At 40.1% G+C, this 22,033-nt stretch overlaps 1 protein-coding gene across 2 annotated transcripts in view; it reads left to right on the top strand.

Annotated features, from left to right (window-relative positions):
* COL8A1 (collagen type VIII alpha 1 chain) overlaps positions 1-14,125 on the top strand; it is a 147,799-nt gene extending 133,674 nt beyond the window's left edge. Inside the window, exons 3-4 of one of the 2 annotated variants that reach the window (XM_046003911.1) lie at positions 7,280-7,610; positions 11,081-14,125. In XM_046003911.1, coding sequence (XP_045859867.1) covers positions 7,283-7,610; positions 11,081-12,987 — 2,235 coding nt within the window. In that variant the 5' untranslated portion in view covers positions 7,280-7,282 and the 3' untranslated portion in view covers positions 12,988-14,125. Of the gene's footprint in view, positions 1-7,279; positions 7,611-11,077 lie in introns of both variants that reach the window. The other variant, XM_046003910.1, reaches the window with a different exon arrangement.
* The last annotated feature ends 7,908 nt before the right edge of the window (positions 14,126-22,033 follow it).

Below are 22,033 nucleotides of genomic sequence, written 5' to 3'. Positions count from 1 at the left end.
TCTAATAGTCTTCAATTTCAGTAAAATAGTCAATTTTATAAATATAGGATGGGAAGATATCATTTGAGTTTAACATTAAAAAATCTTAGTAAGTGTACATAATAACAATAACATAAAAGCATAAGTAAAAACATAATAAAATGTATTTGAAGTATGTTCATGGTGCTGGCATAAAGTAAGTGCTCAAAAACATAGCTAATATTATTACAACTTTTATGTTCATTGGCCTGACTCGCCCAGCCATCCTCTGGTTCGGGTTTCCTGATATTCAGTCACCAATTTTACCCTTGTCACCCTGGAGCGGCACTGAACCATTCATTCTTCCACCTAACCCCCCAAAATCCATCCCCACAAAAGAATTAGGTTTTCTTCAAAACAATTAGGGTTTCTTCATCTCTGAGGATATGAAGGAGGGGATTTACAATCCATATCCTATAATAAACATAAAAAGCTTGTCTGAAATGAGTTTTTCTTTTCTTGACTGCTCCTCTACTGGCGATCTCATTTTCTGGCCCTTTCCTCCATGTTGCAATCAACTCTGCTCACATTTAATCTCCTCCAGAATCCCCCAGAATTTCTCCATCTTCTTTTAGAGTTGCTTCCTTTAAAACCCAGGGGCCAGCCCACTCAAGCACAGAAGACTCAGTTTCTATAGTAAAATGGGTTTCAAAAGAACATCACTTCAACAAATAATAACCATCTATCTCCTTACCTAACCTCTCCTGCTTTGTTTTTCTCCATACTATCCAACGCTGCCTATATTTATGTTTTTTATTATTTTTTGTGTCCCAATCAAAGCATAATTCTCAAAATGTTAAAAACACAATTCTCATTCACAAATGAACATGTCAAAGTTTTATTTAACATGATGACAAAGTGGGTTTGAAATAAAATATTATAAACCTGGGTTTTTTTTATTGTAATGAGCTTGTGAGAAAGAATGCTGAGATAATACTAAGTTAGATAAAAAAAAAAATTTTGTTAACATAGTAAAGGGCAATAGAACCAAATCCTGGTCTACATAGTTTAGAGTTGTTAATATCTGTAATGCTAATCAATTATGCAATAAAGTTCCATATCCCTAGATGATCCTAAGGTGGGCTTATTGGCATGATATTAAAAGGTCATGTAATCATTCCTTTTTTGCCTTAGCCAATTTGGTGATATATTTTTAATGTTCCTTTCCCAGCTCCCACTAAAAGTAAGCTACATGTGTACTGCCATTATGAATCAGCTGCTCAGGTAATAAAAATAACAACAGAAATTTTATGACATGGGGCGCCTGTGTGGCTCAGTCAGTTTAGTGACTGACTCTTCGTTTTGGCTCAGGTCATGACCTGAAAGTCATGAGATAGAGCTCCACTTTGGTTTCCATGCTCAGCAGGGAGTCTGCTTGAGATTCTCCCCTTTTCTTCCCTTATGCCCCCTCCCTATGTGTGCTCTTTCTCTCTCCAAAATAAACAAATCTTAAAAAAAAAAAAAGTTGCACATGATAATAGGTTGCTATGAATGTTTCTACCATTATTAATATTCAAGTAGGAAATATGAGGGCTTTCTGTCAGCAACTGTTGTAGACGGGATTCTAAATGCAGAGTGAGGCTGAAGATGTTTTCTAACGCACTTATCAACACTAAGAGTTTTGACTGTCAAGCTCTTTCAATAAATATTGAGAAAATCCAAAGAATATCACATATTTTCCTTGTCCTCAGGAAGTTTGCAATCATGTCGAGGTCTAGTGGACAAAAAGCAATAGGGAAAAAACACACTGTTGATGAGCTGCATTTAACTTATGTTAAATTTTCAGTAGGACAAGGAAGATAATGATGGTTAGTGTGGGCTTCCCCACACTAGTGTGGGCTTCCCTCACGGAAGAGGTAGAAATTGAGTTGGTCTAGAGGAATGGTTGGTGATATGGGCTGAGTTTTGTCCCCCTCAAATTTGTATATTGTAGTCCTAACCCCTAGTACCTCCAAATGTGACTGTATTTGGGTTTTTGTTTTTTTTTTAAGATTTTATTTATTTATTTGACAGACAGAGAGGCAGAGAGACAGGCAGAGAGAGAGGAAGGGAAGCAAGCTCCTGGCCAAGCAGAGAGCCCGATGCGGGGCTCGATCCCAGGCCCCTGACCTGAGCTGAAGGCAGAGGCTTTAACCCACTGAGCCACCCAGGCGCCCCATGTATTTGAAGAGAGGTTTTTTAAAAGAGGAAATTAAGTTAAAATGAGGTCAGTAGGAGAGGCCCTGACCGAACATGACTGGTGTCCTTATAAAGGAAAGATCATGTGAAGATCATGTGAAGACATAAAGAGAAGATGCCCATCTACAAGCCAAGGAGAGAGATCTCAGAAGAAACCCACCATGCCAGCATCTTGTTCTCTTTTAGTCTCCACAACTGGGGGAAAACAAATTTTTGCTGTTTAAACCACCCAGTCTAAGATACTTGGTTATGACAGCTCTAGCAAACTTATACAATAGGGTTGAAATCTGGAGAAAGATTAAAAAGAAAAAAAGAGAAATCTCGGGGAAAAAAGAATACAATAGAGAGGTCAAAATGAGGATAGATGTAGATGAAGAATTAAGTTTGGAAACAATGGTTTACATTAGTGAAAGTCACCTATAACTACCATTTTGATAAATAGGACTTCCTGGGGGTTTTTAGTATTGTGTCTTGAAAGACAAATAAGCCTCCCAATTTTTACATCTCTAACCAAAATTTGCTTTCTCAGAGATGTCTTCCGCCACCCTTTCCAAAACAGCGTCTTCTATCTAGAGTCATTTTTGAACCCTTCCCCCTGCTTTGTCTTCTTCACAGCACTCAAGTCTAAAATTGAAAAATTTATCTTTAACTTGTTTATTATTGCCTGTCTCCCCACACTGGAATGTGAGTTCAATAAGATCAAGGACCTCACCTAATTCACTCCTTTCTCTAGTACCCCTAACAGTAACAATTGATAGGCACTCCTTACATACCTACGCCTAATGAATGAATTGCTCTGAGAAATGCAAACAGGACAGAACTTTCTTTAAGAGGCATGGGAAAGCCAAGAAGACAATTCTGGTGAATATTGCAGGAGTAGGATTCTGTCTGACTGCCCCTTGCTTCAGGAGCGATAAATCTGAGGACGTGAGAAACTATAAATCCTGTGTGAAGGGCCGCCCAGCAACAGATGAGAGAAGCTTGTCCACAACACACACACACACACACACGCACGCACACACGCACATGTGCGGATATGCACACAGTGTTAGCACCATGTGAAAGGGAAAGTTGGACTTAGGACAAGAACTGAAGGCTTAAATACTTAAACATTCTTTTGCACAGCAAGCCAAAATCTCAAGGGGATAAATGTACAAATAAAATGCTGAGGAGCATCTAAAATAATGTATATCACATTATTCTGTTATATACATTACAGGTCACATGAGGAAACTGAAACTCTCTGCAGCCCTTTCCAAATATAGGGAACCATTTAGGGCTCTTCGAAATTATTAGGATTGGCGACACTGACACCAGAATGAATAACTGCCTTGGTTCAGCTGTTCTTTTTTGCCATTTTTAACAGTACATTTTAATGGCCATTACTGTTTTATTCATGTTAGGTTTATCATTACTGCAGTTAACCTCACATTTGTTTTGGCTAGTACCCTTCTTTGAAAGTCTTTGACATTTCAGTTGGTTTTGATTTGTCTTTTTGGTCACAATCCATTAATAATAACTTAAATTTGAATGGTGCTTTTCAGCTTACAAAAAAATTCATATTATCATTCGTGCCCTTGAACAGCTCTGTGGGAGAGGCCGAGATTATCATTTCTTTTTTTACAGTTGCTCTTCTATAGGGAAGGAAACTGAGGCTTAGTAAAGATAAGGGACTTGCCCAAAGTCATAGATACAGTGAATGGCAGCGCTACAACTCAGCTCCAGGTCTTTGGCTTCTTCTACATAATGACATGAAACCCATCACTGGTTGGGCTGACTGGCAAAGATCCACTGTCCACACACATTTTGTATGTTTATGTTCATGTGTAGTCAAGTGCGCACACGCACACACACACATGCGTGTTATAGAAATTTAAGAAAACAGTGACTAACTAGAACAGCGACTAGAAAACAAATCTAAGAAAACAGCATTATTGTGTCGTGCATCGCCAGAAAAAGGAAAAAGAGGCAAGAAAATCCATTACCACCATTTCTCCCAGCAGAAATTCCAAGGCTCCTTCCCCCCTGCCAGGTGTTTGTATAGCATTAAACAAATCTGATGTTCTTTTGAGTGATTTGGGGAGAACCACCACACCACTTTGACCAGCAAAAATATCCTCAGGGACAAGAGGCAAATTAGTAAGGATAAATCAAGTGGTAAATTCTAACCAGGGCCCCTATATAAATACTCAAGTTAAAATTGAACAAAGTTTATTTAAATGAAGAGCCAGAGAAATGGCAGATGGCAGACCAAAGGAGGTGGTTTCAGGAGAGAAAGGCCAAGCCTGCAAGAGGAAATAATTGTAGTAAAGTAGGATCCCACTGGGCCATTGGTATTTAACTGGTCTTCTTCCCAGGCATTTCACTTCCTTCCAGTTTTCCAATGTTTCATTAGATTGTCCTGGTTTAAAAATTATTAAGTATAATCCAACACATTCACGGAACTGATGGAAGGGTGAAGAGCCAAACATGCTAGTTTATTCTTAAAGACATCTCCACAAGTTCAGGGTTCAGTAATTAAATTCCATCATCCCCAAAGATAGAATTAAGTCCCAGCTTATACATCACCAAGTATTACCATATATTTCTGGTATGGATTAGCATGTTCAGCTCTCTAGTGACTGCCTTAGCCATTGAATTTTAAGGATGTTAGAGAACAACTGAATCTTATTTTTAACAAATAAGGAAGTTAGGGATCTGTTCAGATACATAAAACTGAGAAATAAGGTCTGAAGCTCCAGTCTTCTGAGTGGACAAAGAAAGGAACAGTGGCATGTATAGTATACTGTAATTTGTGTCCTAAAGGTGTGTGTAGTATATATGCATATTCTTAGAACATCTCCAGAAACATGAAGAAAATGGGAAAAGCTGTTGCTTCCAAGGGAAGGGATTTAAGCCACTAGAGGGAAGGGAGTGGGAAATTTACTTTTGTTGTGGATATCCCTTGCTACTCATTAATAGTTTATACATCTGTCATGCCTACTAAAAAAGTATAATCTCTGTGGGGGCAGGGCCCATTGACCATATTATATTCATCTTTGTAGTCCCTGGATGGGTCTAGCATTGTGTTTAGTAAGTAGTTAATAAATTTATCATTGAGTACTTACAGATGTTCTTCTTTTCCCATCTAAAGTAAAGCTGACTACTACCAACTATAAATCAATACTAATTTTGTAGCTCTTTCCAAATGGTTTACAATAATTAATCATTCTTAGACAGAAAATAACTGCTTTCTATCTCCTCCCATTTACCAACACATGTATTATTTTGAGCACATTTGAATCAAACAGTTCTTGACACTATTCTGATTTATGAAATGGAGAACATTTTATAAATCATTTTGCTGACAGATGTTTTGGGGGAAAATGACTAGTTAGTATACGGAGGAAAAATTTTAAAGCAGTGAATTTTGTGGTAGAGATTCCATTAAATATTTTCTTAGGTGCTTTTTATTAACCAATTCTTCTGTAGCCTGTTCACACTCCTGGCATTACTCTTGAATAGGATGTTGCAAAGTCAACACATATTTTCTAAGGAGTGGAAAACTATGATCCAGAATTAAGTAAGACAGAAGCAAAGAAAACAAACTCACAGAATGGAAATTAAAGTTATTTAGAGATAGGAGTTTATTCAAAGTTCTTACATTAAAAATTGTGAAAACCTTGCCATTTCTTTCTCCAGCATAATAATGACACTCCACTGAGGATTCAGATTTTCATCAAGACCTTTCAAAAGGTGTGGGGGGCACCTTACAATGCGCAGTACCCGGGAGAACAGACTTCAATATGTACCACACTTGCCCTCTAGTGGGCCTTTGTGGGCATTGCAGTTCCCTGGGCTTTGGGGTTTTCAGCCAGAGGTCTTTTGAGGTGTTTTTTTAATAAACATAAGCCCCAATAATATTTATTCCATTAACTGTTAAATTGCAAAGGATGCTGTTAAAGGGATTTTCCAGCTTATTCTCATGAGTGGCTAAACATCATTGTTTTATTTACACAACTAGTTTGCCTTGTAAACTCCTTTCATAAAAGTTTCTTTCGTAAAAGAAAAACTGCAGTGCACTCCAGGTCCAATTAGGCAAATTCCAAATTAACGACTTTATAGTATTTAAGTAGAACAAAATGGCATTCCATTATGTGCATAATTATGATTGTGATTTTTTAAATATTTTGGGACTGTCACATAAGTACCTTCCTTCCAATTCAGAAGACTTGTGCAGTTTTCATTATTGTTTGCTCACCATTTAACACTTACATTAATTTGTGATCACGCCAAAGCAAAGGGCAGATGAAAAATCTCAGCTTATCAATTACTGTTTCCACTTAGAATAGAATTTCCGCATGTTCTAACAAAGCCCAACTTACCACCAAGTTTGCTTTCTTTTGGCCAATGCAACCTAACCATTAGGAATAAATTTAGTGTAAATGTGTGACACTCAAAATAACAGTGATTTAAAGAAGATGATAAACCTTTAGCTCTTTATTGTGTAAACAAATTTCAAACATAAGAATTAATAGGGGCCTTCATGTTCAGCAAAGGCTGAGGTTTATTCTAGCTTGTTACTAAACCATGCTCGGTACATGAATTTCACTTCCTGGTCCATGGTTTCTGATCTGTTTCCAGGTAACATATCCATATATCAGCCAGCAGCAAGGAAGAGGAAAGACAGGGCCACTCTTCCTTAGGATTCTTCTTGGAGGTTGTACCCATTACAACTACATCCAATTGGACAGAATTTTGTCACATCACCACACCCGGCTAAAATGTCTTTATTCTGGGCTGCACTGTTCCAGCTAAAAATCAAGAGTTCCAACACTATGGAAGAAAGCAGAACTGATATCTGGGGACACACAGCAGTATTTTCCATAGTTTGTAATCCCACTGATTGCCTTCATTTGACAATGAATCTGTTTTTTGCATGTTTTCTAAAGAGGGGTAACACCGTTGTCCTTTTCGTTTGTCTTCCACAGGGGACGTTCTGATGATAAAGATTGTTTCCTTTTTCTCCCTCTTCTTTCTCTAAGTAAACTTGTCACTTGGCCTGCCAGTTTTCACCATGTTGGTGCATTCATTCCTTCCACAGGTGATGGCTGTACCATCTGGCCCTCTGCAGCTGCTGGGAGTGCTGCTTACCATTTCCCTGGGCTCCATCAGGCTCATTCAGGCTGGCGCTTACTATGGGATCAAGCCACTGCCACCACAAATTCCTCCTCAGATCCCACCACAAATTCCACAATACCAGCCTCTGGGCCAGCAAGTACCTCACATGCCTTTGGGCAAAGATGGCCTTAACATGGGCAAGGAGCTGCCCCACATGCAGTATGGCAAAGAGTATCCACATCTACCCCAATATATGAAGGAAATTCAGCCAGTGCCAAGAATGGGCAAGGAAGCAGCACCTAAGAAAGGCAAAGGTAACATCATATCCCTATCCTGTTAGGAAACACCAGTTTTCCAAAATCCGAAACTATAAGATCGGGGGAGAAGCTAAATTTTAGAAATTTTTATTTTGGAAAGTGTTACTGACATTCATTGTTTATGGTGCCCAAAACTCTATCCTTGAAAAATTCAAGACTGAAAAATACAAACAAAATTACTGTTTTATGTTGTGGTTTAGTATTTTAACAGCATTAAATGACACAAAACATATTTTTACTCCCTTATTCATTATCTATTCCAACATTTGGCAACTATTTAATGAGCATCTATTTTTGTGTCAGAAGCTGCTCCAGATGCTGGGGAATTAAAGCAGGCAGGGGTGGGGGCAGTGACAAGCCTACAGGAAGCTGCTGGAAGGTACAGAGAGCAGGAATGCTCTGGCCTCTTCCAAACTTTTCTCCCTGACCCTGAGGGAAACCAATCTGGATTCACTCCCTCTCACTGACACTCACCCAAAGAGGACACCTCTGCTTAAGACGGTTGAAACTAGAGGAGCGCCTGGGTGGCTCAGTGGGTTAAAGCCTCTGCCTTTGGCTCAGGTCATGATCTCAGGGTCCTGGGATCGAGCCCTGCATCGAGCCCTGCATCGAGCCCTGCATCGAGCCCTGCATCGAGCCCTGCATCGAGCCCTGCATCGAGCCCTGCATCGAGCCCTGCATCGATCTCTGCTCAGCAGGGAGCCTGCTTCCCCCCTCTCTCTGTTTACCTCTCTGCCTACTTGTGATCTCTCTGTCAAATAAGTAAATAAAATACTAAAAAAAAAAAAAAAGAAGAAGACGGTTGAAACTAGAGATGGACAGGTTATCAATGAAATTTTCTCAGCATCACGCATGATGCCCTTGAGTGAAAATCGCACATGACTCAGTGCAGCAAAATATTATCAGCAAGAATTAAAAAAAAAAAAAAAAAAGATGGACATTGGGTAGGGTATGTGCTATGGTGGGTGCTGTGAAGTGTTTCAATCTGGCGATTCACAGACTGTACCCCTGGGGCTAATAATACATTATATGTTTAAAAAAATTATAAAAAAAGAAAAAAGAAATCCATTATCTTAAAGAAACAGCTTTCAAATGCTTTTCTGTGGTTTTTAAAGAGCACAAGATTTGAAATAGGAATAACTTCTAGTTCTTAAGAACCAATAGCCTTAAAAGATTTCTAGGAAAGTTTACAGCATCATCTAGTGTACAAAGAAAAACTTGTGCTAGAATACCTTTTAAAAAGTATCTTTGAATACCATTAAAACTGCTTTTTCCCCAACAAGTACCTGGCTGACTTGTTTCTGCTTCAATTAAAACTCAAAATTAAAAAAAGTGACTAGTCAGTCTTCTTTAATGGGAGAGCAATGTTGTTAAGGACCTACTGTGTTAGGAATATATAAATATAAATATGTATATATGAATGAAAGCACTTTGTGAACCAGGTGCTGGATAAATGCCAGTGTTTTTAGGAGTGCTTTCATTAAGCTACTACACCTATTAATCAATAAACTGAGAGGAGACTATGAAGAGTAAGGACTGAATGTAGAGATGAAAATTTTTCCCACTGTCTTCTAGCCATATTCACTAGTTATTCAACACCTACAAAATGCTTATCACTGTGAGAGACACCTTCTTAAAACTTCATGAGGTTCATCTGGATTCCTAAGAAACTTACCATTTGTAGGAAAGGAATTGCATCAGCATAGCAATTCCCTTTGAGGAAGTAGAGGCCATTCCTACTGTTCCCTAAAAAGGCAGAAACTCTAGTTCTGGGGTACTAGTGGATTTGGTGTTAAGAGGCTTAGAGGCCAGAAATAAAAGACCTGGAAATAACATAATACTGTATGTAAACCATATTTCAATTTAAAACAAAAAATACCTCTCTGAAACTACTTGTCTGCGTCAGTAAAGTAAGATTTGCTGAGAAAATCAATGGCATAGGTAAGCAAAAATGCTAAGTAAATATTAAAGCATCATAAAAACTTTTGAGTTGCTACAGCTGGTCATTCAGGAAACCCTAGCTAAGAACAGAGTACATGCCAGGCACTGTGCTGGACACCCAGGATTCCTGATGAAGAAGACATGACTCTGCTCTAGATGCTCTTGATATCGTATTATGTCCCCCACACTGCTTAGAAATAACATGCCTTTATTGTACTAGACTATCTACTTAGCATAAATGAAGTATCCCCAATTTGCTTCTCTTCAGGAGCTGATATTCCACTTAGGGGATTATCTCAGCCATTTGCTTCCCTTCCTTTTTTGGGGGGCCTGCCTGACTTTTGGCACTTCTGTACTTATTCTGATCCTGTACCAGACTGCATCCGGAGAATTTGCTAAGAATATGAGTTCTACAGTCTATTTTGGTCCCTAACAGTAGCTCAGTGAGAAATGGAATGGTCAGGATTAAGAAGTGACCACAGGTTAACATAAAACTTTGAGACCGTAAATTTCATTTATGTTTCATTTCAGTAGCGTAGAACATCTGGAGTTGTGTTGCTCTGAAAGGCACAGTATAATCATCGTAACAGAGATTGAAAACAATTTGTGAAAGCATAACGTCTTTCACATCTATTATCTAATCTCGTAGTGGCACTGTATTGCATGTGGGGAGGAGCAGAGGAGAGGGAGAGAGAATCTCGAGCAGACTCCCTGCCATGTGTGGAGCCCTACATGGGGCTCGATCCCTCAACCCTGAGATTATGACCTGAGCTGAAATCAAGAAGCAGCCACTCGACCTACTGAGCCACCCAAGCACCTCACGTGGAAGATGTTATTAAACAATACACAAGATAAAATACGTCTATTCTTCCCTGAATTCACATGATAATTACTTTCTCTAAAGCATCATACTGTATTTCAACACAAAGGGAAATATTATTTAGCCACAAACTATTATATAAAAAAAATCAAGGACATGAAAAAGTATAGCGTTATGTAGATAAATAAAAAAGTAAAAATGGAGAATGACTCCATTGTTTAAAATACACACACACAGACACACACGCACATACACACCCACACCTAGAACACATGATATGGAAATACATATAAATATCAAGTGATTATAGGCAAATTTGATTTTTTTTAATTCCTTTTTCGATTTTCCAAAATCCCCATACTGAACACACCATAACAAAACTTGGAGTTTTGTACTTGGAAAAATGTTTCTTCATTATTTTTTAGCTTTTCTCCTTAACCAATGTTGATAAAAGCAGCTACAGATATCAGTTCTCAAACACTATTTCAAGCATAACAAAGCAATTATTAGCTTGATTGTTACTTTAAGTACTGATAGTCCTGGAAGACGAACGCATTATTCCTAGTGTTTCCTCTCGATAAGTAATAGACTAAGGTGTCAGAACTAAATAATGATCGTCATGACTTCCTTGAAGAAAAATAACTATTAATTTTTCTCTCTTTTTCCCCCTTCTCCCTCCTCCCTCTCCCACTCTCTCTCCCAGTAGAAATACCATTAGCCAGTTTACGAGGGGAGCAAGGTCCCCGTGGAGAACCTGGCCCAAGAGGACCACCTGGGCCCCCCGGCTTACCAGGTCATGGGATACCTGGAATCAAAGGAAAACCAGGGCCACAGGGATATCCAGGAATTGGAAAACCAGGTATGCCTGGAATGCCAGGAAAGCCAGGAGCCATGGGAATGCCTGGAGCAAAAGGTGAAATTGGACCCAAAGGGGAGATCGGGCCTATGGGGATCCCAGGGCCTCAAGGACCTCCAGGGCCTCATGGACTTCCTGGCATTGGAAAACCAGGTGGTCCAGGGTTACCAGGGCAACCAGGTGCAAAGGGAGAGCGAGGACCAAAAGGACCACCAGGACCTCCAGGCCTTCAGGGTCCTAAAGGGGAGAAGGGCTACGGGATGCCAGGTTTGCCAGGCTTAAAGGGTCCTCCAGGGATGCATGGCCCTCCTGGCCCTGTTGGACTTCCAGGAGTGGGCAAACCCGGAGTGACAGGCTTCCCTGGGCCCCAAGGCCCCCTGGGAAAGCCAGGTCCTCCGGGGGAACCTGGGCCCCAAGGCCCTGTTGGGGTCCCAGGAGTTCAAGGACCTCCTGGGATGCCTGGAGTTGGGAAACCAGGCCAGGATGGGATCCCTGGCCAGCCAGGATTTCCAGGTGGCAAAGGGGAGCAAGGACTGCCAGGGCTGCCAGGACCCCCAGGCCTTCCAGGAATTGGGAAACCAGGCTTCCCAGGACCCAAAGGAGACAAGGGCATAGGGGGTCTTCCTGGGGCTCTAGGACCAAGAGGGGAGAAAGGACCAGTAGGCGCCCCTGGAATGGGGGGTCCCCCAGGAGAGCCAGGCCTGCCTGGAATCCCAGGTCCTATGGGTCCTCCAGGTGCTATTGGTTTTCCCGGACCCAAAGGAGAAGGTGGCATTGTAGGGCCACAGGGGCCACCAGGTCCCAAGGGTGAGCCAGGGCTTCAGGGCTTCCCAGGAAAGCCAGGTTTCCTTGGTGAAGTAGGGCCCCCTGGCATGAGGGGTTTGCCAGGTCCCATAGGGCCCAAGGGGGAAGCTGGTCATAAAGGTTTACCAGGGCTCCCTGGTGCTCCAGGGCTGCTGGGACCAAAGGGAGAACCAGGAATCCCAGGAGACCAGGGTTTGCAGGGCCCTCCAGGTATCCCAGGGATCGCAGGCCCAAGTGGGCCCATTGGACCACCTGGAATGCCAGGCCCCAAAGGAGAACCCGGCATCCCAGGGCCCCCTGGGTTCCCTGGAGTAGGGAAGCCTGGAGTAGCAGGACTTCATGGGCCCCCGGGGAAGCCTGGTGCCCTTGGTCCTCAAGGCCAGCCGGGACTTCCAGGGCCCCCAGGCCCTCCAGGGCCCCCAGGGCCACCAGCTGTGATACCCCCTACACCACCACCCCATGGAGAGTATCTGCCCGATATGGGGCTGGGAATTGATGGAGTGAAACCCCCCCATGCCTATGGGGCTAAGAAAGGCAAGAATGGAGGGCCTGCCTACGAGATGCCTGCCTTTACAGCTGAGCTGACTGCGCCTTTCCCACCTGTGGGGGCCCCCGTGAAGTTTGACAAACTGCTCTATAATGGCAGACAGAACTACAACCCCCAGACGGGCATCTTTACCTGCGAGGTTCCTGGGGTCTACTACTTCGCCTACCACATTCACTGCAAGGGGGGCAACGTGTGGGTTGCTCTGTTCAAGAACAACGAGCCCATGATGTACACATATGATGAGTACAAAAAGGGCTTTCTGGACCAGGCGTCTGGGAGTGCGGTGCTGCTGCTCAGGCCGGGAGACCGAGTGTTCCTCCAAATGCCCTCAGAACAGGCTGCAGGACTGTATGCTGGGCAGTATGTCCATTCCTCCTTTTCAGGATATTTATTGTATCCCATGTAAAAAAAAAAAAAAAAAAAAGAAAGAAAGAAAAGAAAGATTTAAAGAAGAAGATGGCACACCAAAAAAATCCAAATGAAAAACATAATTGCTTCAAAACATTTATATAGTTGGAAAGTTATATTTAAGTGAAAATCTAAACCATCATGTACAAATAAAAACTAAGATGCATGTTGAATGCTCTGCATAGCAGCCTGTAATTAAAAATGATGGGATAGATTTATGTATCAAGTACTGACACTTGTGTTGTACCCACTGGAATCATATTAGCTGTTGTATTGTTATATGCTTCCATGATAACCTGCTTATTCAGATCAGTCAATATATTTCAGTATGGAAGATCATAGCTAATGAAAGTCACTTGCTCATATTGTTTAAAGATTTCTAAATATGGCTTAAGGAAATGTCCATGATAACAATTACCGTATTTATTTGCATAATTTCCTCTGTCTTTGGGCAGATGTTTTGCCAGGAAGGTGGGGGAGGATTCCTGTTGTGTGATAGCCTCATTGGGAGGGAGTCAGGGGAACAGAAGGTTTTTAGTCCAAGGGCTATTTCCCTCCTGTCAGAAGCGGTGTCTTTTATGGACACAAGTCCTCCTCAGAATTGTGTATCTCATGTCTCTAAAAGAACAAGTGAGCCAGTCGCCTCCGGTGTAATTTACTCAGTAAATTCTGTGTGCATCTCACTGGATGAGACATGTGAAGGACATAAGACAGTGCCCCAAAAGGAGCTAAAAAAAAAAAAAAACAAAAAAAAACAAAACACTTGGGAGACAGGAGCCATAATTAACTCACTTATTTCTCAAGGGTCTTTTTTGTTTTATTTTCTATAATTTTTTTCCTTCCTTTCATGTAATTCCCATGATGACTCAACTAATATAAACTTGTGGAAGTCATAAGAAAAAAATAATAACTTTCCAGTTTTGTGGAATGTTCATTATCAACATCAGTTTTTAATTGTGTTTACATAGGTATAAAAATCCCCTTCCTTTCCCTACCATTCAAATGACTACAATGAGGTTTCACCCGTGAAGGGGCTATTGCTATTTTTCAGTAGCGGTTGAATTTTGAAGAAATTTCCTGGTGTAATATGTATGCAAATTGGAATGTTGTCTCAGGTTCCAAACTCAATTTCCAAAGTCCAAGCCATTCTTTATTTGGGGAAAAAAAAAATTCAGAATTACATAGGAAAATAACTTTTTGAAAAAATAATTTCTTAAGTTTTAAATTTAAAAATGGATCTACTACTTCCGAGTGTAGGTACTAAAATTGTAGGAAAAGAATTGCTTCTTTACAAGCAAACTGTAGAAGAGCTATGTGAAATGTCAAAGGGCAATAAGAGCCTGTGCTTCTTCGATCACCTCATACTCAGCACAAGTCAAGAGTCAATACAAGTTTAAAGAGAAAAATGAGTATATTTCTTTCTAGGTTTTCACTTAAGTACATACTAACCATAGCAGGCATTCAAATCTGGTTTCAAAACATAGGCAAACTATTTCAGTCAGCTATGAGTCTGCTGCTGATACTATAAGCAACAGGGGGAAATGATATGGGGCTGTGGTGGTAGAATCTTGTATCTGTTTCTCAAAATTAAGAGTGAGAAGTTGAGGGGAAAGATACGATGGAAAAATACACAAATAAATACGGTATAAACACACATGGAAATGTGTCTCTGTCAAATCTGAATAACTTTAACCATCAAGAAAATTCTTGTTAACCTAATAAGTGTCTTTCCCTTATATGGTATACGAGCACCATTTCTTCTCAAATTCTTAAGAAGAGAAATGAGTTCATTACCAGAGGGTTTCTTATTCACTGCTAATTATATGACAAACTTTTTTCATCAAAAGATATCTGATCCAACCTTCATTTTCAAAACAGACAGCGTCTATGTGGTCAAATATCCTTCAAGTTGGTCTTGAGGATGCTGGTTTTGGACTGATGACTATGGGGGGCAACAGGGATCCATTGGGCTCCTTCTGCTGTATAGCTGCATTGAAACGGCTTGGAAACAAGTCTGATCAGCTGATCCGTAAATCTGTATTTATCTGTACATGTACGGGCTTTTTATTTCCACCAAGTAAGAGATACAGTACCTCTTTAGTTAAGATCAAATTTCTTTTTAGAATACCTTCCAACTTATTTATTGGTTGTTACTCGATTGCATATATATATATATATATATATATATATATAAACTGTGCGTGAGTGTGTTAATTATCAGGCATATGCTTCTAACTTTTAGATAGGGGAGGAGCAAAATCTATGCCAGATACTGTGTATTCTATAATGGTGCTAATCTCAGAGCTAAATGAATTACTCCATTTAATTAAAAAAAAGAGTTTTAAATAATTATCTATGTGTCTGTGTTTCCCTTTTAAGTGTTGCACATTATGCTAACACGTTAGTGTAAAAGTAGATGAAACCACATGTTCAAAAGTCCAGGGACAGTGCTATAATCCCTATTTAATTCAAAACCAACTAGAACTTTTCCATGTGAAATGGACCAAACTGGCATTATGTTATTTAAACACAGAGTTTTAATGCAGTATGACATCCCACAGAGGAAAAGAATGTCTGTAGTGGGTGACTGTTCTCAAATATTTTACAGAACACCATGAAAGGTGACAGACTGGTGACTTTTTTGAGTTTCCATGATTAGATTTGAGACTTGTCAATAGCAAATCATTTTTGTATTTAAATTTTTGTACTGATTTGAAAAAAAGACTTATTAAATATCTTTAAAAGTATGTTTCTCATCTTGTTCATATCACTAAGCGGACACTGAACCTCGTACTTTTTTTTAATCCCCTGGTGTACTAAAGAGCTGCTGAAACAGAGACCAAAAACAATCACAGCTTAAACAGGACAGTTATTCCTCTTTGACATAATAGCTCCGAGCATCAGCAGTCCAGGGCTCATGCAGTAGTACCTTGCTGCTTTTCTGCCCCAAAGGTGTTGCCCTCATCCCCAAAGTCCAGGACAGCTAACCATCACAGCCACATTCCAGCCATTGGGAAAGTGAAAAAATCAGGAAGGGGAGGGCATGCTCCCTAATTAAAGAACTCAAGTCAGTAGCTGCTTACAGTACTCCCTCCCACATTCTATTGCACTGAATTTAGTCACACTGCCCAAAGCTGCCAAGAAACTGAAAAAAGTGAGGGAATTTGAATAATTATTCAGGGTAACAACATGCCCAGCTGAAATTCAGGGTTCCCTTAACATGGAAGATGGGAGAATAGTAAAAGAAGTGCCACAAACCTCTCTTCCTCCAGAAGAAACCAATCTTCAAATACTCTATTCTATTTTAGTTGGCCGCAGTAGAGCCAACTATTCTGAGGGGAGAGAGCGGGCAGACCTGCTTCAAGAACCTAAGAGTCTTAAAAAACATCACTGATAAGGAAAGAATTCTGCTGTGATGACTCATCAAGCTCAAGATGATTGTAACAATGTCTAGAATATTATAAAAGGATTATTCAAACCATTCCATAAGCAATTATCACGTCTGTGGCTGATTAACTCACTTGCTTAAACCATCAATGTGGAAGCTTAAGATCACAGCTTCCATTCCCATTTGGCCCAGTTAGTTCTCTTTCATTCCACAGCTAAAGACTCTTTCATAACACGGATCAATCATCTTGTATGCGCATAGTGTTGTCACAAAAGTAAACAGAAGGATTGATACAGGAGACACAGGCAGGGAAGAATAAACAGTTGGAATTCAGAGTGCTAGACGAGCAGAGCAAATCCATCATCACAATGGCACTGAGGCATTCTTTTATGTTAAAAGAAAATGCAAAGTACATCCTACTTTGCACTCTACCACTAGGCAATGTGAAGGATACAAAAGCAACAGAAAACAAACAAACAAAACAAACAAACAAAAAACCATCCTTAAAACAAACAAACAAAAAACTGTCTTCTGGGGGCGCCTGGGTGGCTCAGTGGATTAAGCCGCTGCCTTCGGCTCAGGTCATGATCTCAGGGTTCTGGGATCGAGCCCCGCATCGGGCTCTCTGCTCTGCAGGGAGCCTGTTTCCTCCTCTCTCTCTCTGCCTGCCTCTCTGCCTACTTGTGATCTCTCTCTCTGTCAAATAAATAAATAAAATCTTAAAAAAAAAAAAAAAACTGTCTTCTGTTTGGAGGAAATTGAGATTTTTGTTAAATAAGAAATTAACTTCCAGGTGACTGTAAGGTGGTGTGGTGCTGATTGGATGCACTCTAGACTGGATGCAGGCTGATGTTGAAAGTGAAAGACCATTTCATGCTGACATGTCTCCTCCATAAATCCTCCTCATCCCTCATAACACAGCTCAAGCATCACTTCCTCTTCCCTCCTGCTCAGTGTTAGTCGTCTTCTCCCCTGTGACCATGCTGCCCTGTACAGTCTTCTGTCCCTTCACTCTTCCTGCCTTGTAACTGACCTATTTCTTTTGCCCATATTTGACAGAGCATATTGTCCTTGAGAGCAGGGACCTTCTTTCATCATTCATTCATGGCCCATACAGAGTGCTCGTCCAGTACCAAGTGGGAAGGAAGAATGAAAAACGAATCTCTCGGGCACCTGGGTGGCTCAGTGGGTTAAAGCCTCTGCCTTCGGCTCAGGTCATGATCCCAGAACCTGGGATTGAGCCCCACATAGGGATCTCTGCTCAGCAGGGAGCCTGCTTCCTCCTCTCTCTCTGCCTGCCTCTCTGCCTACTTGTGATCTCTATCTGTCAAATGGATAAATAAAATCTTTTTTTTTTTTTTTGACTCTGGGTTTTTTTTTTTTATTTTTATTTATTTTTTTTTTGGATAAATAAAATCTTTAAAAAAAAAAAGAATCTCTCAAGGCTGCTGTGTGTGGGAGGCAGTGCTAAAGTTGATATGAGTTGCAACTGAACCCAGTTCTGGGATTCTAAGATTATACAGATTATATATTCCAAGTTATTTAGAAATTCAACTGGAGTGAAACCTAATAACAGATAGGCTTTTGGAAATGATTTTTAAAGAAATCATTTTTAATTTGATGGAATTCGAACAGCAAAGAGCATCACAAGAGGAATAGGCTCTCCTCCTCTAATAGAGAGGAGGAAACTGGTTGTTTGTTTGTTTGTTTGTTTGTTTTAATTTAAATTCAATTAGCCAACATACAGTACATCATCAGTTTCAGATGTAGAGAGGAAACTGGTATTTTGTGAGCATGTATGTATGTGTGTATTTTCTGGGATAGGTGGGGGACAAGACCAGCTGGGATAATGGATATGGCCTGAGTAGATCAGAGAATCTATTCAAGGACTAGTAGAGGAAATGAAGTGAATAAGCAAAGAAAGGTCAAATGATACAGGGCTTTACATATAGGGAAGAGGCATTTATATTTTACCTAATATGCCCTAAGAAGACATCCCTTAAATGGGAAAATGGTATGAAAGTAAGTATTTTAGAAAAGCTACTTTGATGATTCTATGAAGAAGGTGAATTACAAGTGGTAAAACCAATGAGGAGATCAGATCAGCTTCAATTCAGAAATGCGATAATGGCTTGACAGCAAAAAGTCCTAAATAAGTCTCATGAGTAAAGCTCACGTATCAGGTCAGGTGTCAGGGTTTAAGGACTATAAAACAATGGAGTTATTTCAAGGGGAAGGAAATGGAATAAAGAAGAATGGAAAACTAAAGAGACAGTTCAAAGACTGAGCTGACCTTGGGATCAATCCCAGGATGGCCTTAGGAGGGAGAAGAAAGCTTGGCCCAAAAGGTGATTTCTTCTGACTGATACACCTGGAAGACTGGGATGCTACCCTGGACAAAAATTGGTGATCCACCAGCACCGCCTGCTCCAAGCAGGGAAATGAGAAGATGCTCAGCTTATTTATAGACTTATAGGACTTCCCGGTTAGTGGGAGTAAGATGCCTGTGTTCCACAAGTGCATTGTGGCAGGGAGATGAAAGGTGGATCCACGAGCTTAGGAAGAGACATGGTGGCCTACCACAATAAGGGAGAAAAAGACCAGCTTGAAATTAGTAGCAACATTTGCATACAAAAATCATCAAATTGCTTCCTCCTTTTCTTACTGCAAGAATTTATTTAACAAATCCTTCATAATAGATAACAGCAAATATAGATATCATCCCAATCCATATGGAATTACAATGAATTCTAAGTATACAGGGCCAACAAAGAATCCAAATCAATCATGATTCACTACATTTCAGAAAAGCTTTCTCCTTAATGGTCTTTGTGATTCTAAAAACACAAATGTTCATGTCTTTCTCTATCATGAAGAAGAAAAATATCTATGGAGTAAGACTTGAGGTTATTTTTCTTTTAGCAAACAGTTACACAGAATTTCTGATGCTTTCTTTCATTTTCAAAACCAATATTTAGGTCAGGATAAATTTTATCTTCAAACAAGTTATTTTTTTATGATATCAAAAAGCTCTTTTTGGGCACCTGGGTGGCTCAGTGGGTTAAGTCTCTGCCTTTGACTCAGGTCATGATCTCAGAGTCCTGGGATGGAGTCCCACATCGGGCTCTCTGCTCCGTGGACAGCCTACTTCCTCCTCTCTCTCTCTGCCTGCCTGACTACTTGTGATCTCTCTGTCAAATAAATAAATAAAATCCTTAAAAAAAAAAAAAAGCTCTTATTGATTTTTATTAACAGAAAAATATTTTTTTGCCAATTCCTGGAGATAAGTGTAATGGAATTTAAATCAAAAGTGGGGCACATCATTCCATTTTAATAAGGTATTCAGAAGTTTCTCATCTGTGTTACTGAAACACGGGACTATCTAATCAAATTTTCCTTTAACGCATCCAGAACCATTCCAGAGATTTTTTTTTTCTTTACTATCTTACTGCAAGTAAAAATAGATTTTTATTAAAATCAAAAGCTCTTCTAAATTAAAGTTTATGAATCCTGTGGAAACTCACATTTCACATGCCTTGTTAAAACTAAGACCTAAAAGTTAATTTTGTAACGAGCATGGCCAAGTCACTTTTCATCTAACAAGTGACTGGCTGGCAGCAGTGTTCACATTTGCTCTTTACTCATGAGATGAGAGACACAATGGGGGAAAGCTGATGGAACATTTACCAGTCTCCAATGGTCTACTATTAATAATAGTCGCCTTTCCCCATCAAAATGAAGCTGTCCTCATCATTTGCTCTACCAAACTGGAGCCATCAATACAGAACTTGTTAGGAAAGGGCTCTGAAGTCAGACTCAAAGGAAAAAAATCTCAACTCTTCTATTTACCAGCTGGTCACCTTGAGTCAAGTATTTAACCTCTTTAATTTTAGCTTTTGTGCCTATAAAATACTATAAAATAGTAAGTAATAATAGTAACTATATTCTACAACAGTTGGGAGAGTGGATGAAGCAGTAGGGTGTGCTAGAGAGGGGTAACAATTGTTACTATTGACTGAGTGCCAACCATGTACCAGAAACTGTCTGAAGTGTTTTTATGTATTAACCTAGTTACTCCTTATAGTAATCTATCATTAGCTTCATTTTATAGGTAAATAAAATGTGCCATAGTAACTTGTCTAAGATCTAATAAATGGCAATGCCAGGATTTTAACTCAAGCTTCTGGCTTCATAGTCCACATTCTGAGATATTACACCTTATTGCCTCAAGGCAGAAGATTTTATCTTGTTCTCCCCTATCCAAGCAACTACCACTGAGGGCTCAGGATACTAGCTTGCCTCAAAAAAGAGAGAGAGATAACCAAGTTCTCAGTTATTTTTTGGGTACTGTCACTACCAAAGGCAATAGAAACAGCTGGCTACAGAGGACTATATTGACAGGTTCTAGCAAATCTATCTCTTAGGAGATAAGAGGGCAGATATATGTGGCTTTAAAAACTAAAAGGACCACCTCACACCCATTAGGGTGGCAACCAGTGTGTGTGTGGGGGGGGGGGGGAAGCAGGCAATATGCGTCAGCGAGGATGTGAGAAAAATTGGAGCCCCTGTGCACTGTTGATGAGAATGTAAAATAGGGCAATCACTGTGAAAAACAGTGTGGTGGTTCCTCAAAAAATAAAGAGTAAAATCACCATATGATCCAGCATTTCCACTTCTGGGTATATGCCCAAAAGAATTGGAAGCAAGGATTCACACAGATATTTGTCCATCCATGTTCACAGCAACTTTATTCACAATACCTAAAAGATGGAAACAACCCAAATGTCCACTGCTGGATGAATGGATAAATAAAATGTGGTATACATATACAACTGACTATTGTTTAGTCTTTAAAAAACAAACAAACAAACAAAACAAAACAAACCCAAAATTGTGACACATGCCACAACATGGATTAACCCAGAGGGCATTATATTAAGAGAAATAAGCCAAGCACAGAAGGACAAATGTTGTATGATTTCACTTATATAAGGTATCTAGTCATATTCATAGACAGAATACAGAAGGATGGCTGTCCTGAGCTGAAGAAGGTGGTAATATCAAATTATTGCTTAATGGATACAGAGATTCAATTTTTTTTTTTAAGATTTTATTTATTTATGACAGAGAGAGATAGCAAGAGAGGGAACACAAGCAGGGGGAGCTGGAGAGGGAGAAGCAGGGCTGAGCAAGGGGCCAGATTTGGGGCTCAACCCCAGGACGCTGGGATCATGACCCCAGCTAAAGGCAGATGCCCAACAACTGAGCCCCCCAGGCATCTCCAGAGATTCAATTCTGCAAGAAAAAAAGAGTTCTGGTCATCAATGGTGGGGACAGTTGCATAAAATTGTCAATGTTAAAAACTGTCACATTAAAAAAATGGCTAAGATGGTAAACATGATGTTATGTTCACTTTACCACAAATTTTAAAAGTAGTTAAAAAAAAAAAGTAGGAGGAAAACCGCCTATTAATAGGATAGAAGAGAACTGGAAATGACCTCCAGCTGCCTCCCTTACCTCCAAGTTTCCCCACAATGTTCACCAAGTGGGTAAGGAGTCTAAGCATGGTGGTCCAGAAGCTGCAAGTCCCAGCCTCGGCCAGGCAAGCTCTGCAGACCTCTGTGGGGACTGCCATTTAACTGCCCCTTCTCTACTT

The sequence above is a fragment of the Meles meles genome, chromosome 4 (assembly GCF_922984935.1).
Source record: "Meles meles chromosome 4, mMelMel3.1 paternal haplotype, whole genome shotgun sequence".
Classification (NCBI taxonomy): domain Eukaryota; kingdom Metazoa; phylum Chordata; class Mammalia; order Carnivora; family Mustelidae; genus Meles; species Meles meles.
Note: the sequence above shows the minus strand (reverse complement) of the source record. Positions and strands in the feature narration are given on the sequence as shown.